Below are 23,907 nucleotides of genomic sequence, written 5' to 3' on the forward strand. Positions count from 1 at the left end.
ACAGTCAAGCTAGATTGAGTCAAAACCCAACCAGAGATACAGCAGAGGCTCCAGAGCAGGTCGGCTCGAAGGGCCAGATCACGCAGCCCTCACGCTGGGAGCTGCAGCGTCCAGGCCAGGAGCTGGGCAGAGTGGCCTCGGGAAGCCCCACAGCAGCACTGCCCAGTGTGCCTGGCTTTAGGGAGCAAGGCAGGGGATGGCGTGGCAGTGGACACATCTGTGCTGGGCAGAGGAGTTTGGGCATCCAGGTCCTCCAGGATCCCAGTCCAGGGGACACCACTAGGAGTGTGGAGACCCTGCCGGGCTTCTCTTGGGCACCTCAGGTCTCCCTGCGCAGGGCCGGGCCTCCCCCACAGCCCCATGGTCTGACACCCCCTCTGCCCTGCAGTGTTCAGCCTGCAGGACCTCTGCTGCCGGGCCATCGTCTCCTGCACCCCCGTGCACCTCATCGACAAGCTCCCACTGCCCGTCACCATCAAGAGCCACCTCAAGTCCTTCTCGATGGCCAACGGCATGAACGCGGTCATGATGCACGGCCGCTCCTACTCCCTGGCCAGTGGGGCCGGGGGCGGCGGCAGCAAGGGCAACAGCCTCAAGAGGTCCAAGTCCATCCGCCCGCCCCAGAGCCCCCCCCAGAACTGCTCGCGGAGTAACTGCAAGATCTCCTAGCAGGGACGGGCAGAGCCGCCTGTGCAGATGCTGGGAGGGCTCGAGCTGGACGCTTCTGGCTGGATGCCGGGCCAGTGCCACCTGCGTGGAGACTGGCCACACCAGCTGCCTCAGAAGCACTGGGCTTTCCTCACACCTGAGCCGGGTGCGAGGAGCAGCATGCACGGAGCACGTGCGGCAGGCGGGAGGAGGGGGCGCGGCTGGGCTGCTGGTGCTTCTTGGTGTGAAACAAGCCGGGCCTCCCCAGCTGCCTGGGCTCGACCGGCGGGGAGCCTGGCTCGCCTTTCTTATTTATATAGAGAACAGTTCACCTTTTTTGTACATTTTAAGGGGCCTTCAGGGAAGCCTGGGTGTGGCCCCATGGTGCGCTGGTGACTTCGTGGCCACGCCAGCTGTGGGGGTGCACTTGGGACGCCTCGGGAGGGGATTCGCAGCAGCGATGGTCAAAGCGTCCTGTGAATCTGTGCGCTGCGAGTGGCAGGGCTGCCCAGAGGCCGGGGGAGCAGACGGGGCCGGTGCTTCCTCTGGAAGCTCGGGTGACCTCAGTGGTCACTGTGCTGGCAATGGATGGAGGGTGTGGTCCTGTGGTCAGAGCCCAAGCAGCACTCAGGAGAGAGGAGAAAGGTGTGCCTGGGAGCCCATACTTTTGTTGTTCCCCAAATCCCTCCCCACGTGGGACTGAGAACCTTCCTGCTGTGATGTGACCCCTTCGGGGACATTGACCACTCAAAACTCAGATCATCATCTCTCCCACTCTGGAGAGTGCAGAGCTATCTGTAGTCTTATGAATATTCGATGGGCGGTGGCATCCGGACCCCGGGCACCTGTGTGCAACCTCCTGTTCTCGGCAGCTTCTGTCGCTGGCCCTGGGGTCCCCACAGCTGCAGCTCTCCTGTGAGGTCGCACGGCGTCAGAACCTTCTTAGGGACATGCCTGGAACCACCTCATCCACGTCCACGTCCACCTGGGGACCTCGGGAGCCTAGGCCCCTCCTCGAAGGCCCACCAGCCTGGCACTCGTGCTGAGCCCCAGGCACGCAGGGCCGGCCACCTCTCTCCTGAAGCCATTGGCCGCTCCTCCACCCAGTGCTTCAGCCCACGCCTGCCCCAGCAGCCCCTCTGCAGGGTAGCAGTTGCCTGGGCCTACCCACAGCACTGGTGCTCACCTCTACCTCCTGCCCTCGGGCCACACAGCACGGCATGGCCAGCACGCAGAAGGAGCCCTTCCGGGACCCAGGACCCCCGTGGTGGACTCCACGGCGCACGCTTCCCAAGGTGGTCCCACGGAGGGTGCTACTGGGCACCAGTGGACTCGCTCCATGGCCCATTCCCGGGAGATGAGGGCTGTGGCCTGCATGAGCTGCCAGATGAGTAAGGGAACCCCGGCCAGGCGGCCCTGCCACAGTCCCCAAAGACACTGGCCTCCTGCTGCAGCCTCCCTGTCCTGGCCCCACCTGTCCTGTTGCTGCCAGCAGGGCCCTTGTTTGGGATTATGAACAAACCACACAGACTTTGAGGACCTACATGGTCCTACATTCACGGCATCAACACTACCCGCACTGCTGTTAGACGCTCCACCATTCCTGGTTCTTTCCGAACCGTTCTTTGTACAGTAAATGGGATTCGGCTGTGGTCCCCACGTTTTGCTGTGTCTGGTGGGGTGGGTCTGGCGGTGGTGGTGCCCCATGCCAGGGGCCAGTGCTGCTTTGTACCAGGCAAACTGACCTCTGGCCTTTGTTTTGCCTGCTGTCCCCTGCGCTGACCGGGCCGAGCTGCGGCAGTTAGCTGGGTTTGCCTCAAGAAAAAGTGAGGGCTGCAGCTGGGCTGGAGCGGCTGGGCCTGGTCATGGCCATTCTCCGCTTCCCAGTGGACGGAATCCCAGCTGGGCTGTACCGAGCCCTCGCTCACGGCCCATGGCAGCAGATGGCCTGGGTGAACTGTCCCCAACAGCAGCAGGACCCCAGAGAGCCAGGCCCTCCAGTCAGCCCCCTCAGCAGAGAGCAGCCTGCACGCTGGACCAATCTGGGTTGCCTGCCATGCCTGGCCCAGGGCTGTGTGGACACCCCGGAGGTGTGTCCAGTTGTTACAGGGACCACAGCCTCAGGCTCAGGTGCCTCCCTCTGCTGTTTCGTGGGCTCATCCAGGCCTTAAGCCCTTCCATGGCAGCTCCAGCCCAGCCGCCTACAGCTGGGTCAGGCCTAGCTACCCCACCCCCGTCCCCTTGTAGAGCAGGGACTGTGGTGCCTGGAGGCATCTCTGGGTCTCATTCTGACCAGACCACGTTCCTGTTACCCTGCCTCCCGGGTCAGAGGTCAGACACAGGGTCAGGGGGACCCTCCCTGAGGCCCCAGACTTCTGGAGCCACAGAGGGTTTGGAAGGGTAGATTCCAGGCAGACCTTTGTCCTGCACCAGCCAGGCCAGCCCCCTGCCCTCCCGGACGAGGAGGAGCCAGCCCGGGGATGTATGCCCCGCTGATGGGGGGCTGGGGCAGGGCAAGGCTCTGGTGCCCCAGGACACTTGCTCTCTCCAGCTGCAGACGCCCTTGCACTTGGCCTTCCCTCGCGCGGCGCCATCCACGCAGAGCCACGTCCAGGGCTGCGCAGTGCGTGGGCCGAGACTCCGGCGTCAGCGTGTGGGGCTGTTCTTATGTTTGTGGGCGGCCACAGGCCTCTTCCTGCTGCACCTGCCCCGCCTTGGGGACGGGCCTGAGCCCCAAGCCCGCAGCCTGGTTTCAGGGATGGGGTCTCTGGGAATGCAGTCCTGCCGGGTTGGGCCCCACCCCACCAGGGGCAGCAGAGCAGAGAAGACTGGGCTGTGCTGGCCGTCCTGCAGGCCCCTGTGCCCCTACAACAGCCGTGGAACGGGAAGGAACCTCAAAGGAGCAGAGTGAAGCCCTCGGCCCAACCCGGACACACGTGACCGTTGCCAGCCTGGACCTGACCTGAGGGACCCAGGCTGTGATCAGCCACACTCCGCGGGGAGGGCCTGTGCCTGCCACCCCACGGCATGGGAGCCTGGGGTCTAGAGGGCGTCAGGGACAAAAGCTGGGATCTGCTGGCCCTGCCCCCACCCTCCTGAGGGTCGTCAAGGAGACTGATCTCAGCCCAGGGGTGGAGGAGGGGGTTCGGGTTACAGGGTCCCCTCCCCTCCCCCTCTCCAGCCAGAGCCAGCCCTCCTCCGCCCCCGGTGACCCTCATGGCCAGTGGCTCTGTGCTCCTGGGCCTCTGGCCCCTCCCTAACCTCCTCCCCTCTGCCCTGTGCTGACCAGGGCCGGGGAGCCCCCGCACGGTTCAGACAGAGGGGCCAGGCTGAAGCTGGAGAGGAACCAGCGTCACACAGACGGCCTCTGAGAACTTGGAGACCCTGTAACCCACCCAGCAGGGGCGTCAGGACAAGCATCTGCTGCAAGCTTTGGCCTCAGGGGTGAAAGGGAGCCTCGGGGTTCTGGTGGGGGCGCCAACCACAGGCCCGGAGGGTGGATGCCTGCAGGAAGCTGGGCTCAGTGGAGCCCGAAGAGGGGCTGGTGGCCACACCCCCCAGCCCCCTGGCTCAGCGGCCCCCATGCCTGCCTCACGGCCACTCCTGCCGCTTCTGCTCCTCCTCCGGCTGACCTCGGGGGCCGGCTTGCTGCCAGGGCCAGAGAGCCACCCAGGCGTGTGCCCCAACCAGCTCAGCCCCAACCTGTGGGTGGACGCCCAGAGCACCTGTGAGCGTGAGTGTAGCGGGGACCAGGTGAGTGTGGTTGGGCTGGGGTCCTGGGGCTTGGGGCAGCCAGCCTGGGCAAGACCCTACTGGAAGCGCCACGTTCTGCCCGGGCTCCCCAGACTTCTGCTGGTGTCTAGGTCTGGGCCCCTTGAGGGGCCCAGAGACACTCCCATCGTTGCCCTCATTTAAGAATAAGAGCTCTCCCACTCCAGCTCTCATGCTCCCCATGTGCCTCTCCCCCACCCTGGACATCATCATCCACTGGCGATCCCCCCCCACCCCGTTACTGCCTCTTCTTCTATCCTCTCTTCCCACCCTCTCCTCCCATCCTCTCCTCCCACCCATTCCTCCCATCCTCTCCTTCTATTCTCTCCTCCCACCCTGTCCTCCCACCCACTCCTCCCATCCTCTCCTTCCATCTCCTCCTCCCACCCTCTCCCACCCTCTCCTCCCATCCTCTCCTCCCACCCTCTCCTCCCACCCTCTCCTCCCACCCTGTCCTCCCACCCTCTTCCACTCTCTCCTCCCACCCTCTTCCACCCTCTCCTCCCATCCTCTCCTCCCACCCTCACCTCCCATCCTCTCCTCCCACCCACTCCTCCCATCCTCTCCTTCCATCTCCTCCTCCCACCCTCTCCCACCCTCTCCTCCCACCCTCTCCTCCCATCCTCTCCTCCCATCCTCTCCTCCCACCCATTCCTCCCATCCTCTCCTTCTATTCTCTCCTCCCACCCTGTCCTCCCACCCACTGTTCCCATCCTCTCCTTCTATCTCCTCCTCCCACCCTCTCCCACCCTCTCCTCCCATCCTCTCCTCCCACCCTCTCCTCCCACCCACTCCTCCCACCCTCTTCCACTCTCTCCTCCCACCCTCTTTCACCCTCTCCTCCCATCCTCTCCTCCCATCCTCTCCTCCCATCCTCTCCTCCCATCCTCTCCTCCCATCTTCTCCCACCCTGTCCTCCCACCCACTCCTCCCATCCTCTCCTTCCATCTCCTCCTCCCACCCTCTCCCACCCTCTCCTCCCATCCTCTCCTCCCACCCTCTCCTCCCACCCTCTTCCACCCTCTCCTCCCACCCTCTCCTCCCACCCTCTCCTCCCACCCACTCCTCCCATCCTCTCCTCCCATCCTCTCCTCCCACCTTCTCCTTTCATCTGGGACCAGTGTAGACGGTGATGGGGGTGCTGCAGCCAATGTTCAGCCTTTGTCCTGGCCTGCACCACCTGCTGGGTGGCCCTGAGCACTGTACGCCCTCCTTGGGCCTCAGTTTCCTCATCTGTACAATGTACCAAGAATAATGGAACTTGCTTGGGGGTGTGAGGATTCTGGAAGGTGAAGCCAGGTGGCACCTCTGGCTCTGTGGCTCCCCACAGGGGATGGAAAGGACAAGGAGTCCCTGGGGAGGCGGCCCTGGTGGCAGCCACAGAGCAGGGGGCTCCCTGCTACCCCACCTGGGACTCCCTGTGCAGGGGCCTGGCCAGAGCCCCCAGGGCAGGGGGGCATCAGGACTCTCACCTAAGTGTCCCCCATCCCCAGGACTGTGCAACTGCTGAGAAGTGCTGCACCAACGTGTGTGGACTGCAGAGCTGCGTGGCAGCACGCTTCCCCGACAGCCCAGCCGCACCCACAACAGCGGCCTCCTGCGAGGGCTTTGCATGCCCACAGCAGGGCTCTGACTGCGACATCTGGGATGGGCAGCCCGTGTGCCGCTGCCGTGACCGCTGTGAGAAGGAGCCCAGCTTCACCTGCGCCTCGGACGGCCTCACCTATTACAACCGCTGCTACATGGACGCCGAGGCCTGCCTTCGGGGCCTGCACCTCCACATCGTGCCCTGCAAACACGTGCTCAGCTGGCCCCCCAGCAGCCCGGGTCCGCCGGAGACCACTGCCCGCCCCACACCTGGGGCCGCGCCCATGCCTCCGGCCCTGTACAGCAGCCCCTCCCCACAGGCGGTGCAGGTCGGGGGTACGGCCAGCCTCCACTGCGACGTCAGCGGCCGCCCGCCGCCTGCCGTGACCTGGGAGAAGCAGAGTCACCAGCGGGAGAACCTGATCATGCGCCCTGATCAGATGTATGGCAACGTAGTGGTCACCAGCATTGGGCAGCTGGTGCTCTACAACGCGCGGCTGGAAGACGCCGGCCTGTACACCTGCACCGCGCGCAATGCGGCTGGCCTGCTGCGGGCTGACTTCCCACTCTCTGTGGTCCAGCGAGAGCCGGCCAGGGACAGAGCCCCCAGCATCCCAGCCCCCGCCGAGTGCCTACCGGATGTGCAGGCCTGCACGGGCCCCACCTCCCCACACCTTGTCCTCTGGCACTTTGACCCACAGCGGGGCAGCTGCATGACCTTCCCGGCCCGTGGCTGTGACGGGGCGGCCCGGGGCTTCGAGACCTACGAGGCATGCCAGCAGGCCTGTGCCCGTGGCCCGGGCGACGCCTGCGTGCTGCCTGCCGTGCAGGGCCCCTGCCAAGGCTGGGAGCCGCGCTGGGCCTACAGCCCGCTGCTGCAGCAGTGCCATCCCTTCGTGTACGGTGGCTGTGAGGGCAACGGCAACAACTTCCACAGCCGTGAGAGCTGCGAGGATGCCTGCCCCGTGCCCCGCACGCCGCCCTGCCGCGCCTGCCGCCTCCGGAGCAAGCTGGCGCTGAGCCTGTGCCGCAGCGACTTCGCCATCGTGGGCCGGCTCACGGAGGTGCTGGAGGAGCCCGAGGCTGCCGGCGGCATCGCCCGCGTGGCGCTCGAGGATGTGCTCAAGGATGACAAGATGGGCCTCAAGTTCTTGGGCACCAAGTACCTAGAGGTGACGCTGAGTGGCATGGACTGGGCCTGCCCCTGCCCCAACATGACGGCGGGCGATGGGCCTCTGGTCATCATGGGCGAGGTGCGCGATGGTGTGGCCGTGCTGGACGCCAGCAGCTACGTCCGCGCCGCCAGCGAGAAGCGCGTCAAGAAAATCTTGGAGCTGCTGGAGAAGCAGGCCTGCGAGCTGCTCAACCGCTTCCAGGACTAGCCCTCACGGGCGGCCTCCGCCGCCCCGTCCTGCTGAATAAACGCGCTCCCTGTGCCCCAGACCCCCTGGCTTGCTGCTGCTGGTCAAACGACCCTCACCCTTCCAGGCGCCCCATTCCCAGCCAGTTTCTGCTGGGGCCTTGCCACCCACTGGGGCTTGGGCTTTGGTACAAGGTCACCAGGGAGCGCCAGTCCACCCCTGCATCCCCCACCAGCTCCATCCTGCCTCAGCAGCTGTCCTGGCCCCACTCCCGCTGCCCAAGCTCCAGCAGCAAGGACCAGGACGTCCCAAGCCCTTGACCCCACAGGAGACCCCGTCTCCCACCCACCCTCACAAGGTGCTCCTAGGAGGAGGTGGGGCGGACACCAGCAAGCCGGCAGCAGGAAATGCTTTATTCTGAGCAGGCTGAGCCTTTCAGCCACTGGCTGAGCGCGGACTGGGTGGGGCTGTTATTCACAAGGCCCAGCCTAGGGAGGCAGGGTTTGTGCCCCACAGAGCCTCCGGCAGGGATGCAGGTGTGCGGGGTGAAGGAGGGGCTTAGTTTTTCCGGAAGATCAGGCACTTGTTGTTGGCTGGCATGTCCACCTGGAGAAATGCTTTACTGGAGGACGGCCCTCAACCCCTAGAGAGGCTGCCTGGGCCCCCGCTCCCCGACCTACCATCCTCTCCAGGAGCAGGCCACTGGCCTGTCCCAGGTCCTCCAGGAGGGCTGTGTCCCGAAGGCCCCATTCCGGGTTCCTGCAGAGCGGGGGGAGATGCAGTCGTGGCCTGGGGGGGGTGCCACCCAAGCCACCTGCCACCTGAGCCAGACCCCCTGCCACTAGCTCTGACCTGCATCTGAGCATTAGGTCAAAGTCCACGTTGCTCTGGGGAGAGATCTTCCCGTTGATGGCATAGGGCTGCGGGGATGGGGACACAGCCCACTGGACCAAGGTTGGCTGTTTCCCAGAGAGCCCGGGACAGACTTGCAGGCTGGGGTCCGGAGAATGAAACGGGCACCCCCTCCCTGTCCCCAAGAGGGAGTCAGCCAAGGCCAGGCTGGTGGGCAAGGGGGTAGGGAGGCTGGCAGGTGACCCGGGAAGGGGTGCAGAGTGGAAGTGGAGGGGAGGCCATGCTGGTGGCTGGGCGGGGGGCAGGGAGCCAAGGAGGGAGGACTCTGAGTAGGGCAGGAGAGAGCAGCTAGGACTTTGAGCGGGAGGCCCGCCCTGGAGAGGCCCACTCACCCCGTAGGTGATGAGCAGGGCTCTGGGTTTGAGCAGGTGTCCTGCTGCTCTGAAGAGCCCCTGGGGAGTAGGGAACAGGACGGCAGTGAGGCGCTGCCCCCAAAAGAACCCAAGGCCTGAGGCCGCAGACCCTCACCCCGACTGTGGTAGGGGCAAATCTGGCATGCTGGCTGCCCCCATGCAGGGTGAGGGACGCCAGGGCAGACGCCCTTGCTGGGCCCCCCACAGACCTCCGTGCAGCACAGGGGACTGATGTGGGTCATGTTGATGCACAGCAACAGGTCCAGCGACTGCGGCAGGATCCCGCCCCAGTGCTCCCAGCCCCACGTCACGTCCAGGTGCAGCGGGGCCTTCACGTTGGTCAGACCGTGGGCTTGCGTGGTGGCCGCGATGCTGCAGGAGGGGAAGGCTTGGGTGGAGGCCGAGTCCTGCGCAACCGCCTTTCCGACGCCCCTACAGACTTTCTAAGGGGAGGCTGGGGGGCACGTTGCGAAGTGAAGGCCAAAACAGCTGGGAAAGGGGACCCCGAGGCCCACCCACTTCCGCAGCCGCGGGGGCCACACATCTGGGGCCTGCCCCGGGGGCACCCCCAGCTCCCACCCCGCACCCTCAGAGCCCGAGCCGCATCTTTTTCCTCCGGGGCTGCGGGGCAGGAGCTCTTGAGGCTCCGGCCGGCCGCACCGATCGGAGTGGCCGCCCCGGGGGCCGCACCTGTCCAGGCAGCGCTGGTCCACGTCCGACGGCTGCCACTCGGCCAGGGGGAAGGCCCGCGCGAAGTGCGCCGCGTGCTGGCCGGAGCCCGAGGCCACCTCGAGTACGCGGACGCCGCGCTGGGTCGGGTCCAGGTACTGCCGTAGCACGTGCAGGATGGGCTCCTTGTTCCGCTCCGCGGCCGCCGCCACCAGCATCGCGGCCGCAACTCCTCCCAGCTGCAGAACCGGCGCTGGTCGCGTCGGGGGCGGTGGCCGGGCTCCCGCGGGGCATGTCGGGAGCTGTAGTCCAGATGCCGCGGGACGCGTCGGGAGCTGATAAACTACAACTCCCAGGAGCACCCCCGCCTCTCGTTAAAGGACCCGCAGCCGCCAGAGGCACGGTGGGGAGCGGCTCGGCGGTGGGTGGCGGCCCCGGGCAGGGGACTCGACGGCGAGTTTGGCTTGCTGGTTTACAGGCACCTCAGCTCAGGGACCCTGTCGCCTATGGCCGTCCAGGGTACCTGTCACTCTCCGAAATGTGTCAGCGCTGCGCCAGACTGGACGCCTTCCCTTGGTTTCCGGTTTTCTTTCCTTTATAAATCTCTGGCGTTAGCTAGAGTTCATTGTTCAAATGGGAAAAAAAGAAAACAAGCTGCGCCGCCCGGGAATCGAACCCGGGTCGCAAGAATGGGAATCTTGCATGATACCACTACACCAGCGGCGCTGTCTGCTATTGGTGCCGCCCGTGTGCCCAAGAGACTGTGACGCGAGAATCCCTCCGCGCATGCGCCGCCCCTGGAGCCAGGCTCCGCGCAGGAGAGCTAGTGGTTGCCTAGGAAGACCCAGCTGGCGAGGCTGCGGCAGTGGGAGTCTCGCGGTGCCCCCCAGCGCCCGAGGGGAAGGAGCGGGCGTGAGGTACGCGGGCTGGAGGACAGTCTCGATTCGGGCCTGAGCCATGGAAACCGTTAGCCTTCGTGAGTCGATGGGAGTGGGGCCCTGTCGGGGCGGGGCTGGGGAGAGGGCGGGACGGGGAGAGGGCGAGCCAGGGCTGGGGCCCCCGTTGGGAAGAGTTTTGGGCGGGGTTGCCGGAGGGGCGGGGCCACACCGGGGCGGGTCCGAGAGAGGAGGCAGGGCTAGGGAGGGGTGGGGTGGGACATGAGTGTGGAGGGGCGGGTTGGGGCGGGGCCAGAGCGGGGCGGGGGTGGCAGGGGCGGCAGAGGGCGGGGCGGGCAGTCCCAGCCTGCAGGAACTGGGGGGCCTGCGGGAGGGGCACCAATGGTGCCCCAGGGTTTCTCTGTGACACTGGGGTAACAGCACCAGCTCGGGGCTCACGGATAGTGTGAAGGGTCTGTCGGTGACCCCCGAAATCAAGTCACAGGCCGCGATTTGTGTGCGCCCAAGGGTTGGGGTCCCAGCCTCAGAGCCGGGCCTGCTCCAGAAAGTGCCCAGCGCCTGACTCTGCAGTCAGGACTGTCTTAGCGCCTTTGCTGGGCCATTTTTCAGCAATGGGAACCCCATATCCGACATCGTTCTGGCTAGGGCGAGGACGTTGGAAAGGGCAAACCAGGGAGGGCCAGTCACGTGGCTCAGGGCAGGAGAGTGGCTTACAGTCTGCCAGTCTGGGACTGGGAACGTGGGCCATGGGGCGCTCAGGGAGTCAGTGGTCAGGGACAGCCCTGCCAGGGGATGTTGGTGTCCGCCGTGGTGGTGACTGGGCAGACTCTGCAGCAGGCTCTTCAGCCCAAGCCCATGCTTTCCTCGCCTGACTGGCCGCCTCCATCTCTCCTTCTGTGGGCTGAGGACTTTCCCTGTGCCTCCTTCAACGTGCCCCCTGCCCCCAACCCCCACCTCGAGGGGAGCACCAGGAGGAGGGGCCTGTGATGACCAGGGGTTCTCCTGGGGTCCAGGCACCTCTCCTCACCCAGGTTTCACCTGTGCTTCCCTAGACACAGGAAAGAGGAGCCCGAGATCAGTCTCTCTGGGCCTCCCTGCTTCTCCCCTTGAATGGAGCAGTGTTCAGGAGCTGCCCACAACGGCCAGCGCATGGCAGGTTTAGTGTTGCCTGACCTCAGGCTGGTGCTGGCCTGCACGCTCATGACTTGGGGATGCATGCTGGGTAGGCCACACCTGCCCTCGGCGCCCCCCAAGCTCAGAGCCTGGTAGGGCAGCAGCCAGACTGGATGTCTGAGTGGAGGCGTGTGCTGCAGCGGCCACATGTGAGCACACACTCTCTGGGAAGTCATGGATGCGTGTCAGTGGCTGGCAGGGGTCTGGGATCCCCACGGGATGCCAAACATGGCTCCCTGGAAGGATCCCCCAGTCCCTGCCACTCCTGGTGGTGTCCCCCCTTGGGTAGCCGAGGTCAAAGCTGTAGAAGCTGGGTTATCGCTCAGCCTCTCCTGAGACTGAATTTGGCTCCCCAAAGCCCCTCTTGAAGAACCTACCTTTCCCTGGGTGGAAGGGACTGTGACACAGGCCACCCTTCCCAGTGTGTGTTTATCTACGCGATAAAATACCAGTGCCGCGAGCACCCCGGGCTCTGGATTCCACGCTGGGAGGGACATGGAGTCCTGGTCCTGCCCACACAGCAGCACCTGCTGGCCTTGGCCTTGATGCTCACGCCCAGTCCCTGAACACGTCCTCCTGGGAAGGATAGGACCCCTTTGCTGCACCTCCTGCTCCAGGAGTCTGCCTGACCCATCCGTCTTGGGGTCTGGCTTACAGGAGGTGCTCGGGGATGCCTAAGGAGGGGCAAATCCTGTTGCGCCTTAGCTCCTCAGCCTCATCTGCCAGAGGGCCTGGAGGGCTCACAGCCCCACCCGCACCTGTCCTCACACCCTCAGAGGCTATCCTGGGAATCCAGGCCCATGGCATTCAGGTCCAACAGCAGGGTCCAGCTCCTCTCCTGGGGTCCAGTGCCATGTGCCCCATTCTCTGGACCCCACCCTGGGGTCCTGAGTGTCCTTCCTAAGCCCTCTGCAGCCCCCTTCCGTCTCCATACCCCCCACCACTATCCTTGGCATCTGAGTTTTGGTGGTTGCCGTAGAAAATTACCCCAGAGCTTGGTGACTTATTTCCTCATCGTTCTGGAGACCAGAAGCGCAAGACACAGGTGTCAGCTCCCTCCAAAGGCCCTGCAAGAAAGTCCTTCCTGCCTCTTCTAGCATCTGGCGGCCCCAGGTGATCCTGGGCTCGTGACCACGTCACTCCAATCTTCCAGTCTTTATGCAGCCTTGTCCTCTCTGTGTCTGTGCCCAAATCTCCCTCTCCTTTGTCTTGCAAGGGCACCTGTGATTGGATTTAGGGCCCACCCTCATCCCAGATGTTTTTTTTTTTTTTTGAGACACAGTCTCGCTCTGCTGCCCAGGCTGGAGTGCAGTGGCACAATTTCGGCTCACTGCAACCTCTGCCTCCCAGGTTCAAACAATTCTCCTGCCACAGCCTCCCAAGTAGCTGAGATTACAGGCGCCCGCCACCACGCCCAGCTAATTTTTGTATTTTCAGTAGAGACCGGGTTTCGCCGTGTTGGCCAGGCTGGTCTCGAACTCCTGACCTCAGGTGATCCGCCCACCTCAGCCTCCCAAAGTGCTGGGATTACAGGCGTGAGCCACCACGCCTGGCCCCAGATGATTTCATCTCAAAATCCTTGCCTTGATTATATTTGCAAAAATTCATTCCAAATACGGTTGCATTCTGATGTTCCAGGTGGATGTATTTTTGGGGGGCCACCACTGGATCTGGGAACAGGCTGAACAGTCCCAAACAAACTGAGTGGCAGACTCCAGCCAGAGCCTTTTCTGGGGTGGCAGTGGTTGCCTCCTCCCTCGGCAGAACCCGAGCTAGAGCCTTGAAGGAACCTGTCTTCAAGTCTGGGTGGGTCAGGGCATGGGTTTTAGATGTGGAAAACCGACAGAGGATGACCGAAAACCTCAGCTTTGTTCACTTTTTACATAAAATCTTAGTATCATAACTAGAACCTTTTTCAAGAGGGAAAAAAGTACTTTTTTATTAGGATGATTGGGGTCTGTGAGGACCCTGCATGCTGGGGGAGGCCCCTTCCATCCAGCTGTCCTGCTCCAGGCCCTGTCCCCCTCCCCTGCCACCGGAAACATGGCCTCTGTGAGGGCTTCACAAACGAGGACAGTGTCTGTCCAGGGGAAGGTAGGCAGGACCAGACGGTGGGATGCTGACCTCACCAGGAGCCACAGCCTGTGCCGGGCTGGCGAGGGCTCCTGTGCAACTCCAACTGGCCCCAGGCCCCTGCAGCTGAGCTGGGGGCACATCCAGACCTGACCTCTCGGGTCCCTGCCCAGGCCCCATGGATGCCACGTAAGCATGGGAGCCCTGCCAGCTGTCCTCAGGTCAAGTGGGGCCAGGAGGGCCCCTCTGGGGCAGACCAGCCCACCCCTGGGCAGGTGCCAAGGACTTCAGCTGCCGGCCCTCACCATCTGGCATTCTGCCTTCTTCAGCTCCCTCGGCTCCCTGCTGCCCTGAGGACCCCTGGCCTCGCCTCCTGCCCCCATCCCTTTTTGCCCACTGCTCCTCCCAGGGAGCCCTTATGAGGGCTGCTGGACCCAAGCTTTGACCTCAGATGTGGCCTATTGTTGGGGCTGGATGTTTGGGCCTCCTGGCTGAAGCAAAGGCTAGGGCTGCTGGGCTCTGGGCCAGTCCAGCTTGTCCTTGCCGCCTGCAGTGGGCCCCAAGGGTGGGGGGCCACCCTCGGGAGCCTGTGTGAGCTCGGGTTATGCCCTTCCCCACATGGAGCTTCCCTCCCCAGCACTGCCCTCACTCTAACCCAGCTGCTCCTTGCTGCCAGGTTTTCCGAAGGATCACATGCCCTCAGGCCACAGGGGCCCCAGCACCCTGTCCTGCCTCCCTGGCCTGTGTGTGATTGTGCTGAAGGCCACTGGGAGAAGCCTGGGCAGGACACAGGCTGCACAGATGGCGGGGGATCACACTGGCCTTCCTTGAAGGACACACTGCCTGGTGCTGGTGGGGGGAGGGGAAGTGGGGGAGTGGGGAAGGTGGGGGCAGCAGGCAGAAAAGAGGCAGTCCGCGAGGAGTCCTTCCTAGGGGACATGTCAGGCTTGGCCTCCCTGAATGTGGCTCGCCAGCTCCTCTGCCCTCAGGGCCACAGGCCTGGCCCAGCCCTGCAGAGAAGGCAGCTGGGGATGGAAACCTCTCTCCTTCAGCTCTTCAGCCATGCTGAGGACGGGTGCAGGGCCAAGGGCCATCTGGGTCAGAAGCTGCCTTGAGGGCTTCCCAGTAAGCCTGGAGCTCCCAGAAGAGAAGAGAAGCAGGGCCAGTGCATGGGGTGGGGGCTCCTCGGGCTGACACCCCCACCACCAAGAGCGTCCCCTCACCCCTCCATGTGGTGCATGTTCCTCGCCTGGAGATTTAGACAAAGACTCTGGGCCCCGCCGCCCACCCGCCACAGCGCCGATTTCAGCCACAGCATCCCTGACCTCTCCTCGGAGAATGTGGGGGCCACTGGACACCTCAGGCCCTGACACTGGCACAGGCAGAGTCTCCTCTTGTTGCTGGACCAAACCGAGAGTCGGGCTGCTGTTTCTCGTGCTCTAGTAAACTGGGGAGGAAGAGGGTTTTTATTTCTGCAACCAGTTACAGGCAGAAGGCCTGGAAATTCCCGCCACCAACTCAAATTACAAAGTTTTCCAGAGGTTATGTACCTTTCAAGCTGCATGTCTATGTGTAAGTATGCATTCATCTAAAGACACAAGTGTTGAACTTTTTAATTTTTTTTTGGAGACGGAGCCTTGCCCTGTCGCCCAGGCTGGAGTGCAGCGGTGTGATCTCGGCTCACTATTTTTAGTAGAGACGGGGTTTCACTGTGTTAGCCAATATGGTCTCTATCTCCTGACCTCGTGATCCGCCCACCTTGGCCTCCCAAAGTGCTGGGATTGCAGGCGTGAGCCACCGAGCCCGGCCAAGTGATTAACTTCTTTTAATCTATAATTAAGGTCTGAGTTCTGAAGACCTTCCTCTGGAACCTCAGTAAACTGACTTAATCTTGTCTGCTGCGAAATCATGAAGGTTTGGAGAGTTCCTTCGGGCTCCCAATAAACTTGTCTGTGGAGGCCTGGAGAGTTTCTTCAGACCCCCAATAAACTTGTTTAATCCTAAATGGGTCCTATTAAGAATTCCTGGCCACGCGCAGTGGCTCACACCTGTAATCCCAGCACTTTGGGAGGCCGAGGTGGGCGGATCACGAGGTCAGCAGATCGAGACCATCTTGGCTAACAAGGTGAAACCCCGTCTCTACTAAAAATACAAAAAATTAGCCAGGCGTGGTGGCGGGCGCCTGTAGTTCCAGCTACTCAGGAGGCTGAGGCAGGAGAATGGCATGAATCTGGGAGGGGAAGCTTGCAGTGAGCCGAGATTGCACCAGTGCACTCCAGCCTGGGCGACAGAGCGAGACTCCGTCTCAAAAAAAAAGAAAAAAAGAAAAAAGAATTTCTTCATTATCTTGTCATGCTTCAAGGCCCAGAGGAGGACTGGGCACAACTCTTGGTGGGCTTTTGTTACATTCCAGCCTTTGAGGAAGGGCGCTGGCTTTTTTTCTTTAGAGACGGAGTCTTGCTCTGTCACCCAGGCTGGAGTGCAGATGTGATCTTGGCTCACTGCAACCTCCGCCTCCCAGGTTCAAGTGATTCTCCTGTCTCAGCCTCCCGAGTAGCTGGGACTACAGGTGCGCGCCACCACACCCGGCATTTTTCTTTTCTTTTTCTTTTTTTTTTTTTTTGAGATGGAGTCTCACTCTTTTGCCCAGGCTGGAGTGCAGTGGCATGATCTCGGCTCACTGCAACCTCTGTCTCCCAGGTTCAAGTGATTCTCCTGCCTCAGCCTCTGGAGTAGCTGGGATTATGGGTGCCCACAACCATGCGCGGCTAATTGTTTTTTGTTTGTTTTTAGTAGAGATGGGGTTTCACTAAATTGGCCAGGCTGGTCTCGAACTCCTGACCTTAGGTGATCCACCTGCCTGGGCCTCCCAAAGTGCTGGGATTACAGGTGTAAGCCACTGCTCCTGCACAGCTTAGCTTTTAATATTTAACCACTCCGCATTGAAATAATTGTTATGTTAGGGAGGCCTGTGTTAGTGAGACCTGGCCTGCTACATTCTCGCATCTGTGGGGCGGGTACAGGAGCTACAAGGGCCGAAGAGGCACCTCAGCGTGGGGGCCAGGACGTGGGGCAGAGTGCAGCCAGGGTTCTGACTCCTGGGGTGGGAGACTCCCAGGGCATCATGTCTCTACGCAAGTCCAGGGGGATGATTCCCTTTTCCTCTTCTTAGATCCAGTCCCAAGACCCAAGCCAAGGGTGACCCTTCACACTGGCTCAGGCCTCTGCAGGCATCTTGGCTGAGGCTCCCCAAGAGGCTTGCCTACAGCCTCTGCGCAAAGCAGCCCAGCACAGACTCCCCCAGCACAGAGCTCCCAACACAGAGTTCCCCAGCATATAGCCCTCCAGCACAGACGCCCCGAAAACAGAGCCCCCCAGCACAGTCCCCAACACAGAGCTCCCCAGCACAGTCCCCAACACAGAGCTCCCCAGCACAGAGCCCCCAAGCACAGACGCCCCCAGCAGAGTCCCCCAGTACAGAGCGCCCCAGCAGAGTCCCCCAGCACAGAGCCCCCAACACAGAGCTCCCCAGCAGATGCCCAACAGAGCCTCCCAGTGTAGAACCCCCCAGCAAAGCCCCCTTGCACAGACACCTCCAGCACAGAGCCCCCAGTACAGAGACCCGCAGCACAGGAATCCCCCCAGCACAGGAATCCCCCCAGCACAGGAATCCCAGCACAGGGATCCTCTAGCACAGGGCCCCTCAGCACCGGGACCCCCAGCACAGGTTTTCCTCCAACGCCTGTCAAAGGTGGGCCCTGGGGCTCCCAGGACCCTGCTCGCACATCGCGGCTGACCCCGCAGGGCCCTTGGGACCTGCCGCCAGCAGTCTGAGTCCGGTGCCCCGGGACTCACCTAGCCTCCAGGCAGCAAGGCCTTTCCCGGGCCGCAGGGCGCTTCGTCCGCCTTGGCCTCGCGCCGCCGGGGGCTGGGGCGGGGTTGCTGCCGGCTCCGCCCCCGCCTGCCAGCTTCCCAAAGGGCCCGAGCGCTGCCTCCGCCGCGTGTCCCGGGGTTGGCCCGAGCCCGTGCGGGCCCTTTAAGGGCCGGGGGCGTGTGACGGGCCCGCCCCCTCCCCGCAGCGCCCGCCGTCCGTTAAGTGCGAGCCCGGGCGCAGGGGCCGGATCTGGCCGGGGGCCGGCGGTGGTGTGGAAGCGGCGCGCCATGTACACCATCACCAAGGGGCCCAGCAAGCTGGTCGCGCAGCGCCGCACAGGTGCGCACGGGCCGGGGAACGGGGACGGGGACGGGGCAGGGCGCGGCGGCAGCTGACCGCCCTCCGGTTCCCGCAGGTCCCACGCAGCAGCAGGTGGAGGGCCGGCTCGGCGAGCTCCTGAAATGCCGGCAGCCCGCGCCGCCGACTTCGCAGCCCCCGCGGGCGCAGCCCTTCGCGCAGCCGCCGGGACCTTGGCCCCTGTCGAGGTGAGACGCGAGCGGCCCCGGCCCGGCCCGGCTTCCCCTCCCCCGCCGGCCGCCCTGGCGCGGAGGGTGACCTTGGGGGAAATGTTAGTGAGGTCCGGCCACGTGCTGCGGGCGGGGCGAGCGCGGCGAGCGCTCAGGCGGCTGGGGGTGCGCGGGTCCTGCCCACTACGCGCCCGCGGGCGTGCGCCTCGCGCTTCCGCCTCACCTGGCCGGGCCCGGGCCCCCAGCGGGGAAAAAGCCGGCCCGCTCTTGGGTCGCGGGGGCCTCCATCGGCCGAGGCCGGCGCTTCGAGCGACCTTGGGCGGCGGCTGGAACCCTGACGTGCAGCAGGCCCAGGCCACCGTTCGCGGAGAGCTCCGGGCGCTGCTCCTCAAGGTCTCCCGGCTCTGCCCTTGCAGAGCTCAGTGGGGGAGACGTGCGTGTGCTTCCGTCGGGCAGGGCCTCTGCCCTCCTCCGGCCTTCACCCCAGACACCCAGGGGCAATGGGGCCTCCTCCCCTGTGGTTGCTTCTGCCTTTCCTAACCCAGTGCCCTCCCAAGACCACAGGCGCCTCAGTCCAGCCACTGTGGCCTCCCCTTGGAACCTCAAGGGTCCCAGTGGGCAACACCAGGCCCACTGGCTGTTGTCTCTCTTTTTTTTTTTGGAGACTGAGTCTTGCTCTGTCGCCCAGGCTGGCGTGCCGTGGTGCGATCTCAGCTCACTGCAACCTCTGCCTCCCGGGTTCAAGCGATTCTCCTCCCTCAGCCTCCTGAGTAGTTGGGACTACAGGCGCCTGCCACCATGCCCAGCTAATTTGTATTTTTGTATTTCACCATGTTGGCCAGGATGGTCTCGATCTCCTGACCTCGTGATCTGCCCGCCTCGGCCCCCCAAAGTGCTGGGATTACAGGTGTGAGCCACCGCACCCGGCCTGTTCTATTAAAGTCCCCATCTGAGGTCCTCTGTCAGCCAGTGAGACATGTGGGAGTTGAGTGGACTTCAACCCATGTGCGGCAGGGCTGGAGGAGCCCTGGGCAGGGCAGGGTGTGTGCTGCCCTCTGCTCCCTGGGGTCACCCACCTCCCCACCCCCAGGCCCCAGTGCTGGGAGCTTCTGGCAGCAGTGGGACCTCTGCATGAAGCCCCCACCCTGCTCCTGCACCTTCTTGGGGCAACCACCTTCCCTCTGTCTTTTTTTTTTTTTTTGAAATGGAGTTTCGCTCTTGTTGTCCAGGCTGGAGTGCAATGGCAGGATCTCCACTCACCGCAACCTCCGCCTCCCAGGTTCAAGCGATTCTCCTGCCTCAGCCTCCTGAGTAGCTGGGATTACAGGCACGTGCCACCACACCCAGCTAATCTTGTATTTTTAGTAGAGTCAAGGTTTCTCCATGTTGGTCAGGCTGGTCTCGAACTCCCAACCTCCAGTGATGCGCCCATCTCGGCCTCCCAAAGTGCTGGGATTATAGGTGTGAGCCACCGTGCCTGGCCAACCAACCCCCTTCCCTCTGAACCACCCCACCCCACGCTGCCACCCATCTCCCTGCCTCATTTTATTTTTTTCTTTCTGAGACAAGGTCTTGTTCTGTCACCCAGGCCGGGGGGTGCAGTGGTGCAGTCATGGCTCACTGCAGCCTCAACCTCCCAGGTACGAGTGATCTTCCCACCTCTCAACTTCTTGGGTAGCTGGGACGATAGGCGAGCACCACACCTGGTGAATTGTTAAATCTTATGCAGATGGGTCTCACTATGTTGCCCAGGCTAGTATTCAATTCCTGGGCTCGAGCAATCCTCCCGCCTTGGCCTGTGGAAGCGTTGGGGTTATAGGCGTGGGCCACTGTGCCTGGCCCTGCCCTGCCTTTTTTTCTCCTTGCTGCTTTTCGCTACTCCTCATCCCTCACTGACTGGGCGCAGGAGGAGGGTGTCGGGGTCCCTGCGCGTCTCCTCTGGTGCACCCGGAGGGTCAAGTCTTGTCATCCACGACGTGTGCTGGCTCTGGTTCCTGCCAGGTACGGGTCTGGGCACTGCCCATGACGGTGACAGGCCAGATACACCTTTGTTTGTTTTTGAGACGGAGTCTCGCTCTGTCACCAGGCTGGAGTGCAGTGGCGTGATCTCGGCTCACTGCAACCTCCCCCTCCAGGTTTCAAGTGCAACCCCAGCCTCCCGGGTAGCTGGTATTACAGGTGCCCGCTACCATGCTTCGCTAATTTTTAGTATTTTTAGTAGAGATGGAGTTTCACCATGTTGGCTAGGCTGGTCTTGAACTCCTGACCTCAGGCGATCCGCCCTCCTCAGCCTCCCAAAGTGCTAGGATTACAGACATAAGCCACCAGGCCCTGCCCAGATACACCTTTGAAAAGTTCTTTCTCCTGGTGGGAGACGGGTCGGGAGGCAGTAAGATAAACTAAGGTGATATAAGTCATTGAGGAGATGAAATGGGGCCATGTGGTCACCTGACCCCAGGGCAGATGGAGGGCATGGGGACTGCCACAGGAAGGGACAATGGGATGAACCCCACAGGGCGAGAAGGGGCAGCCTGCGAGAGACGGGGGGGTCTGAGGCCCAGTGAGGGCAGGCTGGGGGGTTGGCTTGGGGGCTGTACTAGGTCAGGGCTGTGGACTCTGTTGTTGGATTTGCGATGATATCCTAGCGTTGCCCCCACTCAGCATGTGGTGTGCTCAGGTGGATTCTCTCCCAAGCCCAGCTTCATGGGCTGAAAAAAGGGTGAACTGTGGAGGGGAGATGAAAGGATACACTCCACAGCCTTCAGCTCCCTGGGCTGAAGTTTGCCCGGAGCAGTGTCCCTGGAAGTGGGAGAGGTTGGCAGTGGTCCACAGGTGCACGCTGGGTGGGTGCCCTTTCCCCCAGAGAGCCGCAGCCTTACATAACCAGAGCCCCTGGGGCGGTGCCTGCCTCCCGGGGCCCATCTCAGCCCGAGGGCCGCCACCTCCGCCCTGCGATTCACAGCCCCTGGCAATGTTCTTCTCTTCTTAGACATTGATAATCCAACCGCCAAGCTTTCTTGGAGATTTTGGCTTTCCAAGATGGGAGTGGGTTGCAGGCAAGAGGGCTTTCCAAGTGGACAAACTTTATTTCCTCTGGTTTGTGCAGAAACTCAGGCAGCGGGCAGGCCTGGGAGGTGCCGGTGCCCCTGCCCCTGTCCCATCTCCACCAACTGCACGTTTTAAGATCCTCTGCGGCCACCAGACCCTGCCAGCCCTGGGGCCGGCGGGACCCTGCGCCCCTCAAGACGCTCCTCTTTATTTTAGTGCCCCTCTCAGCTGAGGAGGAACCGAGAGCGGCGCTGGGGCACCTGAGCCCAGGAAGGCAAGCAGGCCGGCCGGGACCGCGAGTGCCTGGCGGAGCAGGCGCAGCCCAGGACTCCCGGCTCCCACCTCCGGCTGTAGGTGCGGCCCCATTCCCTCCACAGCCCTGTGCCGGGCTTTGTGTGCTCAGGGCTTGGCCAGCTGGGGCCGCCCATCCCTGCCCTAGGCCCTGCTGGCCTGGACGGGCCCAGGGACCTGCTAGATGTTGCGTGCGGCACTGCGGGAGCCATCTCATTTGGCATCGCCCCTTGTCTCGGGCTGGTGGGGAGTGAGTGAGGGTTATAGTCACTCTCCCCACTCAGGGATTGCCTATCCCAGCACCCAGTGCTCATCCCATGGGACCTGGGGGCAGCCAGGGAGAGGGCAGAAGCCCCTCGTTCCCGTCCAGGTCCATCCGTCCACGGAGGGAAACATCATGGAGATGGAGGCGCTTCTGTGGGGTGAGAATGTGGCCTAGAATCGCACCCAGAGTGGGGGTTTGGGGCAGAGAGACATGGTCATGGACCGGGTCATGGCTCAGGTCAGAATCTGGGCTGCTGATGGGATGCAGGTGGCAGCACGGGCACCTGCAAGACCCTTGGAGGGGCACGGAGTGGGGCCTGACCAGGGGTCTGGGACACCAAGACTGAGGCCCCCACCCTACAGTCACTCACTTCCCTCAGGGCAGAGGGCTGCAGGTGTAAGCTGAGCTGCCGATGACTTGGGGCCTGCAAGAGAGAGGCCTGGGCCACTGGCTGCTGCAGGTGGCTGCTCTCTGGGGTTCAGGAAGTACTTAGGCTGGCCGGGTCTGGGGACAGTGGGCTGGCCCGGGGCTGCTCCTGAGTTCTGCCAGGCAGCACCGGGCCTGGGACGGGCACCAACCATGTCCGTCTCCTCCCTTCCTGCAGTCCAGGGCCAAGGCTTGTGTTCAATCGTGTGAATGGCCGGCGGGCCCCCTCCACGTCCCCATCCCTCGAGGGGACCCAGGAGACCTACACACTGGCCCACGAGGAGAATGTCCGCTTTGTGTCCGAAGGTAGCGAGCGGGGCCAGAGGGTGCGGCCCAGGCTGCTGGGTGCAGTAACGTGGACCCGGGATGGCCCCACTTCAAGCTGACCCCCAGCCGCTGCAGGGCTGTGCTTTTCCTTGGCACTCTGCCCTTGTGTCCTGTGACCAGCCCTGTGTGGGGCTGGAGTCCAGGGTGACCATCAGGCCCTGGGTGGGCGATGGGGTGCCTGGGACCTGGCTCAGCCCGACTGCCCTCCTCCCACAGCCTGGCAGCAGGTGCAGCAGCAGCTGGATGGTGGCCCAGCCGGTGAGGGCAGGCCAAGGCCTGTGCAGTACGTGGAGAGGACCCCCAATCCCCGGCTGCAGAGTGAGCCCCCCAACCCTGTCCCCCCAGGAGAAACCCCCCAGTCCCTCTGATCCTGACCCAGGCCCTGCCAGGTTCCCACCCCAGGGGATGAGGGAGGGGACTCTTGTGCAGAAACTACTTCTTCCCGGCGCCTGCTGCACTCAGAGTCCGGGTGAGTGGCTTGTGGTTAGCTCCAGGGGAGAGATGCTGGCCAGCCTGGGAGGCAGCATCACTGCCCAGCGTTCTCTGCCCACAGACTTCGTGCCCATTGACCTGGACGAGTGGTGGGCACAACAGTTCCTGGCGAGAATCACCAGCTGTTCCTAGTGGCTGCTGGGAGAGGGCGCTGCTGCACAGCCGACCTGTGGCCAGGAGAGAAGCATGATGCCCCACGCACCCACCGCGCCTGGCTGGGTGCCGGCCACACCTGAAGTGCCAGCATTTGGACTTTTGCACCTGTTGTTCCCTTGGCCCGGCTGTCCCAACCAAGCTGCCATGGCCAGGGGCCGAACCCATCTGACCTCAGCCCTGCTCACTGTGCCCAGGGACCAGCGACCGGCCCCTGGGGCTGGTGGGGAGGAGCTCCAGGCTAATAAAGTCGAGAAACTGCCTTTTTGGAGTGTCTTTGACTTGGGAGGGTGTAAGGGAGTCCTCATGTCCAGTTCCAGTCCGCAGCCCGGGACACCAGGCCCAGCACAAACTCCCCTTGTAGCCCTGTCCCCTCAGGCCCTTGGCTTCTCACCCAGCTGCCCTCTGACAGGTGGGAGGAACGTTGGCCAGCTCACCTTGCTTGGAAGTCTGTGTACCCCACTTTGCACCTCCTTCCTCTCCCGTTGGCGTTGACTGGGACCAGAGCCGAGACTCAAGGCCTAAAGACATGAAAAGGTCCTGACCAACTCCCCCCACCACCAGGATTGGGGCTATGTCTCAGAACGCCAGGCCCCATTCTGAATCCGCGGGCCCGGCCGCGGGACACTGAGCGAAGGAGTGCGTGGGGAACCTGCCAGGACGAGCACGGGAACCAGGCACTCCGCGGGCGCCGGCACTACCTTCCCTGATGAGCTGGGGTGACCCAGCCCACCTGAGTCAGGACCCAGGGTACCCAGGTGTGGACCAGGGGCCTCCGGACGGCGAGAGAGCGGCAGGGTGAGGCCCGGCTGTCCGTGGCATGGCCAGGCCTCCGTGCGACCTCGCCTTGCTGCTTGCACGCGGCAGGAGCCCCGGCCGAGGCGCTGACAGGTGGGCAGGGGGGAGGGTCCGCAACCTTCCCGGGCTTCGAAGCCGGTCGGGCTAACAGGGGGCTGCCTTGGGAGGCCCGCGGGGCATAGGGCAGCGGGGTCAGCTGCCGGAGCAACCCTGGAGGCTGCCGACGTCAGCGGGGTGCTTACAAGGGGGAAGTCACGTGGCCA

General features: G+C 63.3%; 5 protein-coding genes, 1 long non-coding RNA gene and 1 other non-coding gene across 29 annotated transcripts in view; 3 read left to right on the forward strand and 4 right to left on the reverse strand.

The window, feature by feature from the left end:
- The window catches only part of RAB40C (RAB40C, member RAS oncogene family), a 42,671-nt gene extending 40,368 nt beyond the window's left edge, over positions 1–2,303 (forward strand). For 4 of the 8 annotated variants that reach the window (XM_077984980.1, XM_077984981.1, XM_015125217.3 and 1 more), the window contains exon 7: positions 389–2,303. In XM_077984980.1, the coding sequence (XP_077841106.1) occupies positions 389–669 (281 nt within the window). In that variant the 3' untranslated portion in view covers positions 670–2,303. The remainder of the gene's footprint in view (positions 1–388) is intronic. The other 4 variants (XR_013411275.1, XR_013411273.1, XR_013411276.1 and 1 more) reach the window with 2 other exon arrangements.
- On the forward strand, positions 2,074–7,449 carry WFIKKN1 (WAP, follistatin/kazal, immunoglobulin, kunitz and netrin domain containing 1). The gene is made up of 2 exons (XM_015125226.3): positions 2,074–4,401; positions 5,913–7,449. Exons 1-2 carry the CDS (start codon positions 4,231–4,233, stop codon positions 7,386–7,388), a joined length of 1,647 nt encoding a protein of 548 aa, XP_014980712.3. The 5' UTR covers positions 2,074–4,230; the 3' UTR covers positions 7,389–7,449.
- A 311-nt stretch (positions 7,450–7,760) lies between these two features.
- On the reverse strand, positions 7,761–10,158 carry METTL26 (methyltransferase like 26). Of its 11 annotated transcripts, none has more exons than XR_013410829.1 (6): positions 9,323–9,562; positions 8,842–9,004; positions 8,612–8,671; positions 8,220–8,394; positions 8,048–8,126; positions 7,761–7,960 (listed from the first exon to the last, which is right to left on the reverse strand). XR_013410829.1 is itself a non-coding variant. In XM_077983468.1 (6 exons), exons 1-6 carry the CDS (start codon positions 9,593–9,595, stop codon positions 7,926–7,928), a joined length of 798 nt encoding a protein of 265 aa, XP_077839594.1. In that variant the 5' UTR covers positions 9,596–10,158; the 3' UTR covers positions 7,761–7,925.
- Positions 9,957–10,027, reverse strand: TRNAG-CCC (transfer RNA glycine (anticodon CCC)). The gene has a single exon. It is a non-coding gene; the product is annotated as a tRNA-Gly (tRNA).
- A 3,123-nt stretch (positions 10,159–13,281) lies between the features above and the next one.
- On the reverse strand, positions 13,282–18,291 carry LOC114674435 (uncharacterized). Its single transcript, XM_077984985.1, has 3 exons — positions 17,299–18,291; positions 14,769–14,890; positions 13,282–14,574 (listed from the first exon to the last, which is right to left on the reverse strand). The coding sequence occupies exons 1-2, from the start codon at positions 17,613–17,615 to the stop codon at positions 14,803–14,805; spliced, it is 405 nt and encodes a 134-aa protein (XP_077841111.1). The 5' UTR covers positions 17,616–18,291; the 3' UTR covers positions 13,282–14,574; positions 14,769–14,802.
- Positions 17,418–23,109, forward strand: MCRIP2 (MAPK regulated corepressor interacting protein 2). 6 transcript variants are annotated; one of them, XM_077983474.1, is made up of 6 exons: positions 17,418–17,656; positions 17,733–17,862; positions 19,074–19,171; positions 22,053–22,180; positions 22,418–22,484; positions 22,755–23,109. In XM_077983474.1, exons 2-6 carry the CDS (start codon positions 17,779–17,781, stop codon positions 22,768–22,770), a joined length of 393 nt encoding a protein of 130 aa, XP_077839600.1. In that variant the 5' UTR covers positions 17,418–17,656; positions 17,733–17,778; the 3' UTR covers positions 22,771–23,109.
- On the reverse strand, positions 20,908–23,898 carry LOC144337776 (uncharacterized). The gene is made up of 3 exons (XR_013411281.1): positions 23,548–23,898; positions 23,284–23,367; positions 20,908–22,860 (listed from the first exon to the last, which is right to left on the reverse strand). It is a non-coding gene; the product is annotated as an uncharacterized LOC144337776 (long non-coding RNA).
- Between the last annotated feature and the right edge of the window lie 9 nt (positions 23,899–23,907).

Source organism: Macaca mulatta, chromosome 20, assembly GCF_049350105.2.
Source record: "Macaca mulatta isolate MMU2019108-1 chromosome 20, T2T-MMU8v2.0, whole genome shotgun sequence".
NCBI lineage: Eukaryota > Metazoa > Chordata > Mammalia > Primates > Cercopithecidae > Macaca > Macaca mulatta.

What these genes read in the sequence shown, in the direction of transcription:
- MCRIP2 (XM_077983473.1), top strand. Translation starts at nt 17,605, where the DNA reads ATGTACACCATCACCAAGGGGCCCAGCAAGCTGGTCGCGCAGCGCCGC. An exon ending in GGTCGCGCAGCGCCGCACAG is followed by an intron (nt 17,657 to 17,732) that starts GTGCGCACGGGC and finishes CGGTTCCCGCAG; the next exon opens with GTCCCACGCAGCAGCAGGTG. An exon ending in GATGGAGGCGCTTCTGTGGG is followed by an intron (nt 21,606 to 22,052) that starts GTGAGAATGTGG and finishes CCCTTCCTGCAG; the next exon opens with TCCAGGGCCAAGGCTTGTGT.
- LOC114674435 (XM_077984985.1), bottom strand. Translation starts at nt 17,615, where the DNA reads ATGGTGTACATGGCGCGCCGCTTCCACACCACCGCCGGCCCCCGGCCA. An exon ending in CCTTGCTGCCTGGAGGCTAG is followed by an intron (nt 14,891 to 17,298) that starts GTGAGTCCCGGG and finishes CTTCCTCCCCAG; the next exon opens with TTTACTAGAGCACGAGAAAC.
- METTL26 (XM_077983468.1), bottom strand. Translation starts at nt 9,595, where the DNA reads ATGCCCCGCGGGAGCCCGGCCACCGCCCCCGACGCGACCAGCGCCGGT. An exon ending in GTCCCCTGTGCTGCACGGAG is followed by an intron (nt 8,672 to 8,841) that starts GTCTGTGGGGGG and finishes CCTACTCCCCAG; the next exon opens with GGGCTCTTCAGAGCAGCAGG. An exon ending in GCCTGCTCCTGGAGAGGATG is followed by an intron (nt 7,974 to 8,047) that starts GTAGGTCGGGGA and finishes GCATTTCTCCAG; the next exon opens with GTGGACATGCCAGCCAACAA.
- WFIKKN1 (XM_015125226.3), top strand. Translation starts at nt 4,231, where the DNA reads ATGCCTGCCTCACGGCCACTCCTGCCGCTTCTGCTCCTCCTCCGGCTG. An exon ending in GTGAGTGTAGCGGGGACCAG is followed by an intron (nt 4,402 to 5,912) that starts GTGAGTGTGGTT and finishes CCCCATCCCCAG; the next exon opens with GACTGTGCAACTGCTGAGAA.